The sequence below is a fragment of the Manacus candei genome, unplaced genomic scaffold (genome assembly GCF_025592945.1).
Source record: "Manacus candei isolate 608988 ecotype Guabito, Panama unplaced genomic scaffold, ASM2559294v1 h1tg000005l, whole genome shotgun sequence".
Taxonomy (NCBI): Eukaryota; Metazoa; Chordata; class Aves; order Passeriformes; family Pipridae; genus Manacus; species Manacus candei.
Window position 1 is genome coordinate 1,083,662 of NW_026138053.1, and position 16,737 is coordinate 1,100,398.

At 48.4% G+C, this 16,737-nt stretch overlaps 1 protein-coding gene across 2 annotated transcripts in view; it reads right to left on the minus strand.

Moving 5' to 3' along the window:
• ERI3 (ERI1 exoribonuclease family member 3) overlaps positions 1 to 16,737 on the minus strand; it is a 129,642-nt gene that overhangs the window by 76,337 nt on the left and 36,568 nt on the right. For both annotated transcript variants that reach the window (XM_051797448.1, XM_051797455.1), the window contains exon 6: positions 2,721 to 2,793. In XM_051797448.1, the coding sequence (XP_051653408.1) occupies positions 2,721 to 2,793 (73 nt within the window). The remainder of the gene's footprint in view (positions 1 to 2,720; positions 2,794 to 16,737) is intronic.

Here is a 16,737-nt window from a genome sequence, read left to right on the forward strand (position 1 = left end):
GAAAGCTGCCTGGAGGCACAGGGTTCTTGCCTCAACTACTCCTGCAGCACAGCAGAGACAAGGGAAGGAATTTATTGGCCAATGAACCATGAGAGAGAGACTGTCTCACCAGTGAGAGAAGAAGGACTGCTGAGCTCCAGAGCATCCCGTGCTCTGGCACAGGGAATACAGACAAGGACTGTTTCTTAAAATGATATAAAACAAAGAGGACCTGAAGTTGTGTGTGCATGGGCAGAGGGAACCTGCTACTGCACTACACATAGGTACACAAATATAGGTACAGTGTGTAATCCTACTCTTGCATTGCCTGGTAGTTGCAGAAGGAGCTCCCTAATTCAGAAAGGTCCTCTTGCTATCACTGCTCACAAGCAGAGACCCAAAGGAGGGACAGAAGATGCAGGGGGGGCCCTTCTGCAGAAAACTGCTGTCACACGTGCCTGGTTTCTTGACATCTGAAACATTCAAGTCTCTGCATTATCCATGACCTAGAAATCATCAGTTTCACACTCCACCCCCCCAACACCTTCACTTCATGGATCAGGTCAGAGGCAGACTAAGCCTGCAAGTCAGGAACACGCCAGAGGGAGGGAAAAAGGGGCCACCTGAGCTATGCAGGGACGAACAGGGGGGCTAGTTACCTGTCCACTCTTATTTGTCTCACACTGGGAGCTCACTCAATAGAGACTGAGGTTCCCTCCATTGGGTCTGCCTGCTTGGAGAGAATTAGTTATCTAAGCTGGAAATCCTCTCTTGTGAAAACATACAGGCAGTTGCCCCACAAGCACCTGAAAGCAGTGAGTGGCATGGAAAGATCCTCACCCTGGGGTAAGAGCAGGTCCCAGGAGAAGCAGCTCTTAAATACAGGACAGGAGATGTCCCTGCTCTCCTCTGCAACATGGTTCACTTCCCAGAGGGATGTGGGGTCCCTGAAACCACCCTGTGTCAGAGGGCATCAGATACTGAAGCATCAGAAAAACTTCATTTTTTTAAAGGAGAGGGATTGGAGGAAGATGAACATTTCTCTCTCACATCCCCTCCTCACATGATCTGAAGGAGGTTGAAGCTTTCCTTTCCAAGTTACACATGTGCAGAGGAGGACAACCCCACCCATGTGCCCCCATCCCACATGCTCAATATGTGACACCTTCAGAGAGCTGGGAAGGGGAACACTTCACTGCAACAGCTTCTCTCCTGCTCCTGCCTCTAGCTCTGTGCTTGGGACCTCATGGATGCTCAGCAGCCCTCAGCTTAGTGTCAAAGTATTTGCTGATGTGCAATACACGAATGCCCATCTTGAAGAACAGCCACTTGCCCGGACATCCACGTTATGGAGAATCCCAGCTCCTCACACACTAAATCCAGGAGCCTTGAACTATGGGAAAGAGCTGTAAGTCATTCATCCAGAGGCCCAGAGGAGGAGCTGGATCAACCTACTTCTTAGCAAACATCACAGTACATAGGGATTTTTTTTAAAGTATTATTATTCTGCAGCCATCAACCTGCTGGTTATATAGCTGCTATCCATTCACCGGAAGTTTAGTGAACTTCAAATGGCGATCATTAATGGTCACTGAACTGCAGAATGCCCCAATGTGCTTTCAGATTTCATTTACCAAGGACCAGCAATCAGCCAAAAGATTTGCTCTGACAGCAGGGAAATACAAGACCCTTTGACAAGTTCAGCCAGGAATGTGCTGCCAGCATCCCTTGTTACGTTCATGTTCTACCCTATTTGACGGAACAGATCATGCAAATTGTCCTTCTGCGGCCGCTCAGCCTGTCAGTCATGCTTCCATTTAAAACAATAAATAAATAAAAGAACAAAAGAAAAGCCCACAAGAACAACAAGCTGTTTATAAGCAAATTTCACTTACTGAGACCCCTAATTACCACAAAAAGGCACAGGAACCCAAATAAAGCACTAAATTGGATGGGGGAAGGAATCTTACTCATCCAAAGGTTTAACCAGGAGGGCCACCCCAGTTTTCTCCTGTGCACAGACTGCAGCCTCCTCCCTCCCCCTGCTACTGTACTGCTTGTCATCACACTTGTTCTTCTCACTTTGGTTTGTGTCTTATGGCATCACCACGTTTTTCTGTGCAGGTGGAGCAGCTGTGCCAGGGGAGACCTTGTGGATGCACAGCAGGCTGCCCCTTAACCACTCAGTGAAGGCATGGAGCAAGACAAGGCATCAGACAGTACTGAGTCCAAGGCATTTTGCTTAATAAAGTGGTCACCAGTCTCTTAGGTGGATGTGCTGCTGAGACATCTCCCTTTCCCCACACCACAAAGGGAAATGCTGATTTTTATACTGGAGTATTTCCACATTTATTAACCAGAATTTGGCCTGAAGGGAACCATGCTCCTAGGAGCCTTTTGTGGCTGCAAAACAAAACAGAGTCAGCAACACTGGGGACAACACAACCTTCACTGGAAAGGGGCCTCACAGTGTCCCACTATTATGCAGAGACATCGCACTGTGCCTGCCACAATGGGATTTTCCCCAGCTGCAGAACACATCCCATCAAGTACAGTAAGACTCTATTAGAAGAGATACAATAGGGAGCTGGAGGACTCGCTCAGCCCAGCTTCTGAGGAAATAACTCATTTCAATGCAAAGCAGCAGTAGTTATTAGACACCTCCTTAAAGAGGAAAAGTGAAGGACAAGGGGAGGAGGGAGAGAGGGAGACAGGGACTATGGCAGTTTGCACAGAAGTACCTTTTTCAGATTAATCCACTGTTTGAAGTAATCAGCAACCGGCAGCCCTAAGTACTGGCATTGTCCTGGTAACCTGTAAGAGAGAAGAGAGCAAGTTTGATTCAATCAGTGTCCTGACAACACAAACTCTGTTTTCTTAAGTGCATTTTGTTCAGAGATGGAAGAGACCCTCAAGTCTGCTGTAACACGCTGCACATCAGAAGGACCATAGCTCTTGGCAAAAAAATCTCATGAGAGCACAGCTTTGCTTAAGACTTACATACATCCAGCCACATCTAGGCTGCTGAAACCATTTGGACTAAACATTTTGAACAGCAAGTGTAGCGCTCAGCTCTTCTCCACAGTGGCTAACACACAAACACGACTGGAGTATCCGTGCTGTCCTTAGCTAAGTGAACCCATCACAAATCCCTGAAAAACCATCCTGCTTAGCAGCTTACAGGGCAGACAGGACTGACAATTCACTTGTCATACCCTGGTGCTTCTGGATTTGGTCTTTATGGCTAAAACACCGAACGAGACATGAGGGAGGGAAGGAGGTAACAAAACATCCAGTTTTGGGTAGCAGTGCTGTAGGACCAATGCTTTAGGGCTAGGAAGGCAGAGGCTGTTTTCCAAGCAGGTGCTTGGAAGAAGAGCAGTCACAACTCTGAAGACGCAGGGTGCTGCACACTGTCTCACTAGGGGTTTGAGCACAGCAGCCAGAGCTGCCAGCACATGTATTTACCCTCTCCTTTCCTACAGCAAGCCACTGGAACAGAGCTCAAAATAAAACAGCACTGGTAAGGGAGGTGGATTGCCTGAAGGGACAGCAGGACCCCAGGAAAGCTGTTTCTCTCACACTGTGCTGATCCCAGTGTGTTTGCATGGGAGCTACAACGTGCCCCTCAGCTGGGGAAGGCTGAGTTGCAAACTGTGTGGCTCCAGCCGAGCCTGTGCAGGGACATGAGTTATGTGAGTTTTTCCCGGCCAGTTTGATCTGATCAAGAGTAATTGATGGATCTTGTTCATTCACGTACTGCTGAGCACGCCTGGGGCACTGGTCACAAGATCTTTAACTGAAGCAAAGGAACATCCCAAATAAATATGTCAACTAAATAAATGACTAAATTAGAGCTGTTTGTGCATGTTAGAAGTCACAACCCCAGAAATCTGCTTTTGCAAACAGAGGGGGATGGGGAATCTCCCAACTTCCTTAGGCACATGGGGGCTGTAGGGGGAGGCTGTAGAGGAGGAGGGAAGAGCTATGACTGTCAGCATCAGCTGCTCAAACACCCCAACACAGACCACCACATCCAGGGTAAAGTCTTTTCCCATCTCCATAGAGGAAAGAGTGAATAGTCCAGACCAGACTTCAGACTCAAGACTGAAATTCAGGAACACGCTCTGGTCAGAACTGGAAACAAAGCAGATACACCACCCTGAGCTAGGGTGCACTACCAGCACACCAGGGAGCACCTGAGTGCTCAGCCCAGCTCCCAACCCTTTGGTGAACAGGGCAGCATCTCTCTAGACATTTCCCCAAGCAAGGAGATGAAGGAGCAGCACAGATAATGCACTTGCAGATAATGTGAGATTCAGGGTAGTGCAGCACCAGAGCGGTCTGGTCTTGGTGATGCCTCCATTTCTATGGAAAGGAAAGGAAGAAAGTTGGTAAACATATACAAGGGAATCTCCTGGGAATATGTGGCCATCAGAGCCAGCATACACTGGGATTCACCTGTGTACCACCTTTGCCCTGCTTAGGCTAAGAAATTAATAGACTCCCTGCGCCAAAACAATATGCCTGGTCCTGAGAAGATGCAAGTGTCATCATTTAGGAGCAATAACTTAAGTCATACAAACACATTAGAATAAGAAGGTACAGAGGAAGCTCTTTGAAAGCAGGAAGCCTGTCAAAAAAACGAGCTTGCAAGCAGCAGGTCTGTGGTGATTTTTGCAGGGTGAGCAATGTGACCTGACAGCACAGTCTCATCTCTGGTCACAGCTCATCTGATGTAAGCACTGAAATAAACCACCTGGAGTCACTCCTCACAATGGAATAGCCATGACATAAACAGGAGCCTGGTCCAGGCATTTTAGAGCCTTATACATATGTCCAAGACATCCCATAGTCAAACAGACCCCACCAGCCCCAACCAGCATGCTAAGAAACTCTTTCTCCAGGAAAGTTGCTTTCTACTGGTGCCTGAATCAAAAAAGATCACAAGGAACCATCTAAAACAAATGACTGGTCTAAATACAGATATGTGGTTAGCTCAGCCTCTCTTAGACTCTTCACATTTAGCTAGAGAGGATGATGACAGGAGCTAGCAAAAGGTATGTTACTTAAAATTGAGTTTCTCCTCCCAACCCAAGAGGCTTTCATTAATACAGGTCTCAGTGTAGCTCCAGTAAGAGGAATAATTATGAACTCACCTAACCCCTGGATAGGGCCCAGGAGAAGTGAGTGCAGCATTGTTCTTGTTAGTCACAGGAATTGACAGCTAACCACCCAGTGCAATGGATGACATCTAAAACACTGCCATCCCTGTGGGACCAAAAGGCCCAGGAAACTGGACAGTCTGGTTCTATTTCCACCCTGAGACTGATGGCAGTGTGCCCTGGGCGCTGGACAGTGGGTCTTTAATTGGAGAAAATAAATGCTCCAAATAAATATGTCAACTAAATAAATGATGCATTTTTGCAAACAAGTAACAACCCCAGAAACCGCCTGTGAAGCCGTGTGACCTCAGGACATTCCCCCTCCCCCTCCATGCTTGTGCTCCCCTCATTTCACCTCAGCACCAGAGGGGCTACACCAAGTTTTTCAAGCACTAGGAAACCTACGCTCACACCATAACCTGGGCGGGCTGTCGGCAGCATGGACCACAACATCAGTCTACTCCCTGAGCTGAAGATGCAGGCCTGGTGGCTCCAGGCCAGTGAGGACACAGCCACTTAGCAAGGATTAGCAAAGCATTGCTACATGGGTCTGGTCTAGCCCACATATGCAGCACTCCCAGCACAGGGAACTGGGGGCTTTCACTGCACAAAAACCAGGTTCCCAGGTAGCTACGAGAAGGAAAACACTCCTGCAATGCCTTTTCCCGAGATCCAAGCTTGTCCAAGCTACAGTGGTCCCCCCCACTCTTCAGCCTGGTAAGCAGGCAAGAGTTTCTCCATCATCTTCTCCAGGTTGGAGTGAATAAGGCACACCTGTGGCTGTCCTGGGGAACAGAAGTGCCATGGCCTGTAAAGAAGTAAGTCCATTTATGAGCGCCACCGTTTACTTGAGCTCATTTGATGAACAAGCTCTTATGCTCAGTATGGCTTCTTGCTCTTGCCAGAGCCAACCTTGCACACTGGGGGCAGCTTTGCTTGAGCACAGAGCTCAGGATTTGGCCCTCCCTCAGGTAAGGGAGAAGAGAAATGATGGCACATTTCACTGCATTCAGCATCCCACGATCCTTCCAGTTTTTGAACAAGGTCTCACTGCCTCCCCAAACACTGAAGTGCTCACACTTCGGGAAGGAAGCTGGCTTTCAAAACCATCCTGCAGGGTAAATGGGGCCTGGAGATGAACAGGATGCAAATAGGAGGCGAGGTGACATGGTTGCATTTCTCCCGTTGAAGCCAGCTCTCTCCAAGGCGGCGAGAAACGCACAGCTCGGTGGTGATAAACGGCCTTGCTTTAGTTATCACTTTCCTTAAGTTAAGGAGAGCAGCCTAGTGATGGATGGGCTGGAATTCGGTTATCAGGGAAGGCTGTCAGCCAGAGTTGCCTATCTCCACACACATTTAGCAGGGCGTCATTATGCGATGGCATGGAGTTAAAATATGACCAAGGGTATTGAAAGAAAAAGAACAGGATTAAAAAAAAAAAAAAGGCAAATTGAACAACAATAAAGGAGCATGAGGCAAGAACGTTATCGTACTAGTGACACCTTTTATCTCGGTCTGGTTAGCTAGAGCAGGGCACAAATTGGTCCTTCCTCCACTATTGTATCCTCTTGTACAAACAGAGGCAGATAAAATGTGTCACCAGTGCGATAGCATATCAATTTAACCCTAATTATCTAGAGGGTCAAACTAAGAAATAGGGGTTTCTCATTTCAACAGGTCCCTCCATCTCCGCTCAGAGCCACCACATTAATATGGAAGGGGGAGGGGCAGCTGTAATTGATTTCCGTCACTCAGGTGGTCCTGGCGTATAAAAAATTAATGCTTGATTCTCCCAACTAATCAGAGCTGGTTAACGTCCATCTGCTTCTGGGTTCAGGATGTCAGGAAACAAAGAAATTGGGGAAATTGGGCCACTTGCTACACACTGGGTGTATCGATATTGAGGCAGTTAAAAGAACAAGTCTCTCTATGGGAAGATAAAGAGACATTAAATCTTGGGGTTTATAGACCTGATCGCAACCTTCCAAAAAAATCCATGCCCTGGAGACCTTGCATTGTAAGAGATGCAGAACATTTTAATTGTGTCCCAGCCAACTCCAGTGCACCAGGCTACAAAGGAGAGGGCTGGCAGGCTCCTGACCAGGAAATCCTTCACTGAAGAAGGAAGCTATTTGGGTGCTGCAGCACTCAACAGCACCTAGGTGACAGCCAAAAGGAGCTGTAAAACCACCTCAGCCTGACACTTTAGTTCAAAGTAACGCTGGTCAAGGCATCATTCTGGACCGTGCAGCCCAAAGGTGCTGCTCTGATGTAGACTGGGATGTCTGCCAGGAGAAGAGGAAAGCTTGGGTGTCCTCTCTCAACAGAGAAAGCTAGCAAGGGGATAACATCCTGTGCTAAGGCATCTGAGATGTTTTAGCAGAGAAACAGCACCGTAACAGGCAAAGTTGCATCTCTCTGCACTTAACCCTACAAGAGCTGGGGCCAAGCTAGGAATTTAAAGTAGCTTAAGTAAACCCACAGCCTCCCAAAAAGGCAACCTTAGGTTGCCAAAACCACTGTGCCAGACCAGGAGGCCTCTGACAGTGCGATGTTACAGCACCCGCACATGAGCAGAGCCTCCCAGCCACAAAGAACTGCCCATGCCACACTGCACCCTGTGAAAACTGAAGCATGCTGATACACACCTCAAAAAAAAAAAAAATCCCCACACCCCAACTCCCTCATCTCAATAATTCAAGTTAGACTGGGACAACTTTCCTGTATAACTGAAGGTTTTGGCAGGCAGATGTCTCCTCAGTGCTGGAGTCACTCAGAGCAAAGAAGCCAAGTGCCCACACATGCTTCTGTCCAAAGCTAAGGACGAACCCCCTGCCAGATCTCTGTCTCTCCACTCACATACTCCTCAGCCTCACAGACCTGCCCAGGGGTCAGAGGAGCCCACCTGCTCTTCCTTTCCACCAGACAAGCTCTTGCCAGGTGACTGCCCATGGTGCCGTTTCTCCCTGCCCCTCATCAGTGCAGGACAAACCACCCCTACATGGCTGTACTTAAAATTCACAAGCAGTAGCTGTGGAAAGACAATACAACTGTAGAGGGTCTGAAAAGCCCTGGGCTTTCACAGAAACCCTGAGACAGGTCCCATCTCGCTCCCTCTTTGCTTTCCTTCCACCCTCTCAGTTCTCTCAACCACCCCCAAACTTGTCACAGTGCAACAAGCCTACGAGCCACATATCAGCTTTAAATATGAGCATGCATGAAGCAGGGACATGAGAGCAAGGAAGTGGGAACAGACAGAGCAAGCCTCCATCGCCTGTCAGGAAACACTAATGAATTTCAACACCAGCAGCCATTGCCTCAGACGGGCTGGTGAGAGGAGACGGAGTTACAGCGAGGAGCCTTTGCAGGAACAGCCTGCCTCTTTTCAAAGCCCCCTCTGTTAATAAATGTCATTGCCAAGCAGGCTGCAGCAGTCCTCGAGCCGGGATGGCGTGGGTCGGGGGGAGACAGGCAACTGACAGCACTCAGGATGCCTGGGCAGCGCAGCCCTTTCTTCTGTTGCATCCCCAGACAAGAGCCAGGAAAAGGAAGCAGACAAGACATTGTCATTGGCATGAAGCTGTCTTCCATTAAGGTCCCAGCACCCAAATAATAAACCTCCACAAGGAGCCACAAGTGCAACCCCAAAACTCCCCAGTCCCACTGACTAGGATAGATGGAGGCTCTAAAGGGAACAGTCCTGGGATGGACAGAGGGATGCAGAGACATCCAGACACACTGCCTGCATTCCCAGCAGCAGCAAAGGGTTACAGAGCCGTCTGTCCCTTTGCTAACACAAATGCATTCCTGAGGCAGTGCAGGAAGAAGCATCCAGCACAGGGCAGGGTATGGCAACCGCACCGATGCACAACATGAAGGTCAGTGCAAGTCTTCTTTACAAATGTCAACCTGTCATCTCTGGATATTAATGAGGGCTGACCAGCAGCTAAAATGCATCCATGCTCCATTAGTAATAAGAGAGACACAACGCAGGAGAAGAGCACACACCATGGCACATGGAAGAACCAGTGGGTCTGCAGGGCCTGGGGAGGTGTGGTGATGCACAACATAACTTGGGCCACTCCAGCCACCCAGGAAGGAAAGTTGCCACACAACCCCCTTCACTGGAGTGTGTGCTATCTTTTCCCATCAATCTTTAATTGGATTAGTGTAATGAGGCCAAAAACCAAGGCTAAGCAGCGAAGCTAATACCTGGCACTTTCAGATGTTCTTTCTTTTTCTGTGATGCCCATTCTGTGAAGCGCTGCATTCTCTCTCTATCAGGCATATTTCTGCCTAGGAAGCCTAAAAGGCAAGCTGCAAGCCTTAACTCTCAGGACTCAGCAGCATTGGCTGAAATGCCTGAACACCCATCACATGCTAACAGCCTGATCCCTATTCTCTAAATTTTTGCTGGGTACTAAGAAATTTGGGAGAACTTCAACATCCACGCTTTCCAAGCAGCTCGCCAGTGAATTGAAAAGGCTGTTATCCCAGACTGCAACCAGTGCAATGTATACCCTGGGAACATAATTCTGCCACAGAAAGCACACAGGGCAAGTGGCTCATTCGTGACTTGTTCGTCCTGCAAAGCACTGTGTGCCTTCCACTGCCATCAACCTTAATGAAACATGAAGGCATTTAACACCATGCGAGATCTGGCCCTTTTATGGGTATCTGTCTGTGCGTCAGCTAGATGCTGGCAGAGATGCTATCTCAACATTAAAAGCAAGGCTGTAACACAGCAGGTATTCAGCCTCCAACAGAAGATGTTCATCAACAATTGCACACACATGATGCTACAATAAATCTATGTGCTACTGCTTAACAGCTTCTCTTAAAAAGATTCATAGCTCTATTTACTGGGCCTGATTCTGCTGCTAGGCATGTGGGAGTAAATCTGGAGCAACTCTACCTGGAGTTAGTAAACAGCCAGGGAGAGTAGGATCAGAACTGAGCTTTTACATTTTTAAATAAGTACTTAATTACCATGCAGGAAACCAGAGCTTGCTGGCTCCACAGTTCAGCTGAGGTTAGGAGTGCAGCAGGCAGAAGCTTCACACTACTCCAGATTTGTGGAGGAGTAGAGCAAATGCTCTCACCAGCCCTTCCAGACAGGGAGAACAACTGGGTGGACTTCCCTTTGACATCAGAAATGCATGACACTGCTCCCAAAGAAAGAGAAACTGGAACATCTCCAAGGCTGAGGTCACCCCTCCAGCCTTGGGAACCTGACACTATGAAACACCCTTAAAAACAGATTTCTACACATAAGCTTGGTGTGACAATCTGTCTGCTTACTAAACATGACATTATACAGCACCTTATGAAGAGGAGTGTACAAAATTGGATACTGTGTACATCTACCATACAGGCATGTTCTCAGTGAATGTCACGCATCATAACCGCAGGCTGCAGCAGGTGAACTTCCAATTTGTCATCAGGAAAAACTCTTCACCGTGCAGGTAATAAAGAACTGGAACAGATTGGTGGTGAAATCTCCTCCCCTGGAGACATTCAAACTCATCTGGAGAAGACCGTGAGCAAACTGATCTAAGTTTGAAGTTAGTTCTGCTTTGAGCAGGTGGCTGGATTAGAGATCTCTATTTAAATTATTCTGTGATTCATGCTGTAGTGGAGCCTGATTACACAGAGCGTGTCCTTTCTCTGTCTATATGGTCTCTCAATAAGTCTTTCATACAGACACTAATTTAGCAATCGCCTAGTTCTCTGCATACTAGCTGCTTTAAGAGGGAGCATTCAGACTCCTGCTGCAGAACGCTAATTACACACTGAATAAGGGAATATATTGGATGAAACAGATGCACCCACAACCCATCACGTCTGAGCCCCCTCAAAACCAAAACACGCACAAAACCTCAGCTAAAATTAAACACGATTCTCCTCCTACTGCACAATTTCCATTGCAGAAGTATTTCTCCTCAGGAAACCTGAACATGCAAGACCTAGAGCAAGGTGCTGCTCTAGAACTGAGAAGACATGTCCTGCCCCAGTCCTTTCTTGGAGCTGCTCTGCGACAGGCAGGAGGAAACCTTGCCTCTTCCATGCCTTGCCTGTCCAGACCATTTAGCGTATCAACTCTTCAGAACCAGGGCTTCTCTGCTATGAGTCATAAACTGTGTTTAGTGCCTAATGGTAAAGCCTATAGACGCTTAACATAACACAATCATGTCACTTAAAGGCCATTAGTCTCCAGTCTAAACAGCACTTTTCCAGTCACAGAGGGGACCTGCCAACCCAGAAAGGCAGCATAAGGGACGTGGGTGGTCAGTCAGGTCACTGGACTCACAGACACCCCAGGTAGGACGGAGCCCAGACAAATGGCACGGAGAAAAATCACAGCAGCTCTAGCAATCAAAAGTTTTATCTTTCGGGCTTTCTTGAACCACTTGAAACAGCTGAAAACCCCTGTCTGCGAGGTGAAAAACCTCTCCACCTCCAGCCACAGCTGTACCACTTGCAAGGGGAAGAGCCCCTCACCCACAGAGGGATTCTCCAGCGTTCTGCATCACCTCTCTTTCCACTCAACGAAGCAGATCATTTATCTACAAGAAAAGATGCCATTCTGTCTTGTGACGCTGTTTGACCCCCTCTTCTTTCCTGGCACCATCTCTGCCCTCCTCTGGCACCATATCATCCAGTTCTACTCTCTCAACTGACTTCTGTGATCGCTTCTTCTTCCCTCTCCCCACTAAAGGGAAGAGACAAATCCTGTAAGGAGCCAGGGGGGTGGGGTAACACAACCCAAAATTATACACACAACAGCTTCACGGGCTCTCAGCACAGCCTCCATGCTGGCAGCAGTGGGGAGAGTGGCACGCTGTGTAACAGGGTCTGAGCACAGGTTTCTGTGCAGCTGCAAATTACGCATGCACAGGGGAAAACAAGTTTGTCTTTTCCTTGTGGGGAAGAGACCGCTCCCCACCTCCAAGCGCAGGCTGCCATTAGTATTTGCTTCGCCGGAGAGAAGGAGCACCGAATCCTCCAGAGCAAAGGACAAGTGCAGCAATTAGGATGCAGGGGCTGCGGGAGCTGTTTAACAGCACGACCCGGAGGTCAGTGCCGCCGACTCCCAGCCCTGCATAAATATTGTATGAGTCCAGGAGAGGGGCTGTTACGGCCACCCTCAGCGCCAGCCCTCCCCCCTCCATCGCCACTCTGCATCCAGCTAGATACACCAGCAACATTATTTACAGATGTGACAGTCGGGAAAATCACTTTAGTAACTAAGGGAATGGGAATGAAGGCTGCGCAGTAGAGCAGGCGACTGGGAGCAGGCTCCCATCTGCACCTCCTGCTTGCAGACCTGCCAGACAGCATGGCCCATTCTCCAACCAGGAACAAGGAGGGGAGGGGAGGCTGTGAACGCCCCTCTCAAGGCTTGCCCAGGGGTTTGATTATCAATGCTGCTGAAGGACACTTCAGCCAGCAGCTGCCTTACAGTTTCCTATCAGTATCTCCGCTAGACCCTCCCTTTGGAGGGAGCTTTATATCAATATAATGAGAGGCTTTAGAGAGAGTTTCCCTCAGATTCTGTCTGTGTAGCCCCACAGAAGGATCCCCACTCCAACACAACCACAGGGGCCTCATCCCTGCAGAAACTCCCCCAGCTGCTCTGTTTGGTACCACCTTCCTCACCCATGACCTGTTCACTGCTTATTCTCTGAAGGATCATCTTCACCTACAGCTTCAGTCACACTGATTGGCACCATCTCTACAGTATCCTGGAACATCCTCACTCCTCTGCCCACTTTTCTTGCTGGACATGCCAGGTGACTGCACATTTGCTGTGATGCTCTCCACAAATACAAACCTCCTCTCTCAAGTTCACCAAGACTGGAGGCTCCTGAGGACAAGGACATGGGCTTTTCTCCAACTGTACCAGCAGCCCATGAATTCCTAGGGGCACACTGCTAATAAACATTACTGCCCAGGGAACACACAAGGGCTGCAAGATAGGAAACACAGCTTGGATGTGCTTCTGACCATGATACCTCTCCAGAAATTTTTCCACTTTTCTGTGGCTGGTTGCTGAATCCAGGGAAGGCAGAAGCCCTGTCTTACCATTAGCAGCTTTCCTAAACCCACTCTGCAATTAATGGGCTTAATTATTGATGGCAAAGGCAGGGAAGGGAGGAAAGGAAAAAAGAGCCAACGAGAAGGGAATGATGTGGGGGTGGCAGGCGCCAAAGGTCTCCGAAGATCTTCCCTCAGCCTAGAGCAGAGAAGGAGCCCCTATCCGCTCTGCCGCTCCCACGGCCCTGCTCTAATGCTCCCTGACATGCCTCTGAAGACAGCGAGCTGTTTGCAGTCACCACCGTGATTTGTTAGTAATTATTTTCACGGTGTCACATTGCTGTCACTCTCTTAACAAAGAGACAGGCAGCCCGAGGCTGCCTGCAAGAAAGAACCAACAGAGAAAAGGAATTGTCAGGCACCCAGGGATCCTCTTTGCTTCCTGGGTTTCACAACCAGAGTCCTTACCAGCTTCTGAAGCAACTTCTGAGGAGAAGTGGCAAGTCAGAATCATCCCCCATCCTGGCCACAGGAAGAGGAATTAATTACTTAGCCCCTTCTCAATTTCACCTTACCTGTAAATCCAGTGCAAGACCCAGGTGCTTAGAGCTCCTTAAGCCAGCGATTTGCTTCAGGCCTGCAGCAAATGCAAAACAACTGTGGCAATTGATGACTTTTAGTGCTCTCCTTGCAAGACCCAATTTCTTTTCATGTGGTCTTGTCATTAGAGGACGCTTCCCAAACACAGCAATCCTGATGACAAACCTAAGCCTGCCTAAGCCCATCACCTTCACACATTAACCCTTCAGACCGCTCATATGTGCTCTTCCTATACCAGATTCATTAATTACAACATACTGCTGTGCTCTGCATGGCAGTAGCATTTCACTTGGCATTTCACAGTGCCAGGGGACCCCAGCAGCTTCCTCACACCTGAAATACACAGTCTAATGGCTTGCTGTTTTCTCATATGCAGTACAGTGACTTGACAAGACCCTCCCCTTGAACCACCTCCAATCCACCCACTCATGCATCCCACACCTTCTATGCAATCACAGCCATCCATCCTTCAGCTGATTTGTCAGTCCAAGGTAATCATGCCTTTCCCACGGTGCTTGCTTTGGCCCCCAAGGAATGGAGGCTATTTGGCACCCGAAGTGTCACACAGCATAAGGATACAGAGATGAAAGACACCTGGCCAGACAAACTTTAAAGCATCCTTGAGCTCTATGCAGAAACAAACTGGACTTCCTCCAGAGTATTTCCAAGTCTGAACTACTCCCAGCGGAAGAGTTCTTCCCCTGTCTGCTTACTGACAGTGCACAAGGGTCAGTCCCTGTAGCCCTGGGGAGACCTGGGTATTAATTCACCCTCTTAGCACAGGGAGAATTTTGCCTCACAGTCTAAGCAAAATCTTCCTGCAATTAACTGCATGGAAGAGCACTGACTCAGAGGGCAGCTCCTTTTCAGGGGTCCTTTTAATAAACCAAGAAATGGCACATACATGCTGTGAAGAATTAGGATCACCATTGGGAAGCTAAATGGTCCATAAAATGGAAAGGTTCTCTTCAGAGCTGGGAGCACGGTGAGCTGGAGGAGAGGTCTTGGCAACCTCCCACCAGGCTCCTCCATCCGCTCAGTTTGCAGGGAAAAGACAGGATTCCAGGCAGGAACGAGGCACTGAACTCAGCAGGTGCCCAGGCACCTCTGACATGCTGGCTGACAGTCAACACCAAGACCTGGCTCAACATCCAGATGGAAAAACTGAAGCAAGGAAATTAGAGATGACCAAGAGGCACCTATGGAGGAAAAACAAAGTGTCCCAGAGTGTTGGTGCTGGGCAGAAGGGAGGAGTAAACCCTGCTCCAAGGGAGGCAAAGCTGGTAAGACCAAGGCAGGATGAAGTCCTGGGCAGTATGAGCTTCCCATACACAACCTTGTCAGGACATCATCCTACTTCCTCAGTCTTCTTCCCACAGACTTCTCTATTCTGCTTTCTTCTAGTACCACCTCCACATGCCTCACATCATTGCTAACACCTGGTCCACAGCAATCTCTGAGCACAAGACACCCATCCTCAGTGTCCCAGGCTGCTGAGGGCAGCACCTTGGCCAAACGCAGAAAAAGGTGATTCCAACAAGGAATGGACTCAGCTCAAAAAGTTAGTCTGCAGCTGCAGTGTCCTCCCGAGTCCTGCACACACCCAGACATCCACTCCTGAGAGTACAGAGTCGCTGGACAAGACACGTGAGAATACGCTGGAGGGAAAATACCAGGGACGACCTCAAGATGGCCCAGTAGGTCTTTGCCAGCCAGGAGCTCCAGGAGGAAAGAGACTGAACCCATCCAGGAAAATGGCTCCCAACAGGAAATAAACATGCAAACAAAACAAAACGCTTTGAAGAAAGCTATGGACTCACACAGTAGAGCCAGTGAAAGAGGAAGGATGCTGCTCCCAGGCTGGCAGTATTCTTCAAGCAGAGCTCTCTAGGCACAGAAGACATAAGTGCATCACTCCCAGTCAAGCCACTGGGAGGGCAGCACTGATGCCAACATACAACTGCTTTGCTTTGGCTGGGAAGTAAGAAGTGCAGAGATCCAAAGAGAGACAGCTGACATTTCAGCCCCAGCATGAAACACTATGGCTGTCTAACACTAGAAAAATTAAGCTGTTTTAAGAGAAAATGAACACTTCGTGAAGCTGATCCTGTTTTTCACACATGCCACAGACAACAAAATTGAGATGGCAAACAACCCTCCAGTGGTTATCCTGTGCAGTCCTCAAGGCAACCAGCTTTTTAGTTCCCCAGGGCACAAGACCACCACAATGCTGAATTGCTGTTAGAAGGCTCTTATACAGAGGTTAGGGTGTTTTTTCTACCAAGTACCCATTGATTTTGAAACCTTTTGCCTGAATTCACTGCAGCACTAGACAGAGAATTCACCCTAGTGATTCCTGGTGCAGAGGGAATAACAGTTCCTTACTCTATGAGCAGATGACATTGAGACCAATGACTTGCATCCAGTTTAGTGTGACTGTTTTCAAATACAGCTTAAGTCACCCAGGGATGGAAAATCCACCTTCTCCATTCATTACTCCATCCCAAAGGTTCAGTGATGGAAATAAAGCACTCGGTGCAATGCCTGTCTCATTCCCCCTTACGCTTCAAATTTATTCCAAGTTTCTTCACCATCTTTCACGCTGTTTCCAACTTGTTTGGTCTTAATTCCCAGGCAGCAGAGTCCTGCTCCCCAGAGTGCACCGGACATCACAGCTCAATAAATCTGTGGCCAGTACAGCCCTGACTATGACAAATGTTTTTGCTATGACATGCCAGACAAGTAGCAGACCTGAAGGTGACAGCCCATTGCATGATGATTCCTATGCAAAGATTTCATGTCCACAGCTTAACCCAAAGGCATTCCCAGAATGACACATCTCAGACAACGTAACTTGCAACCGATGATTTCAAACACAGACAAGAAAAGGGAAACTGGTATATAGGGATAACAAAAGCCAAGTCTGATATATTCATTTTAAATAAGAGTGTACAGA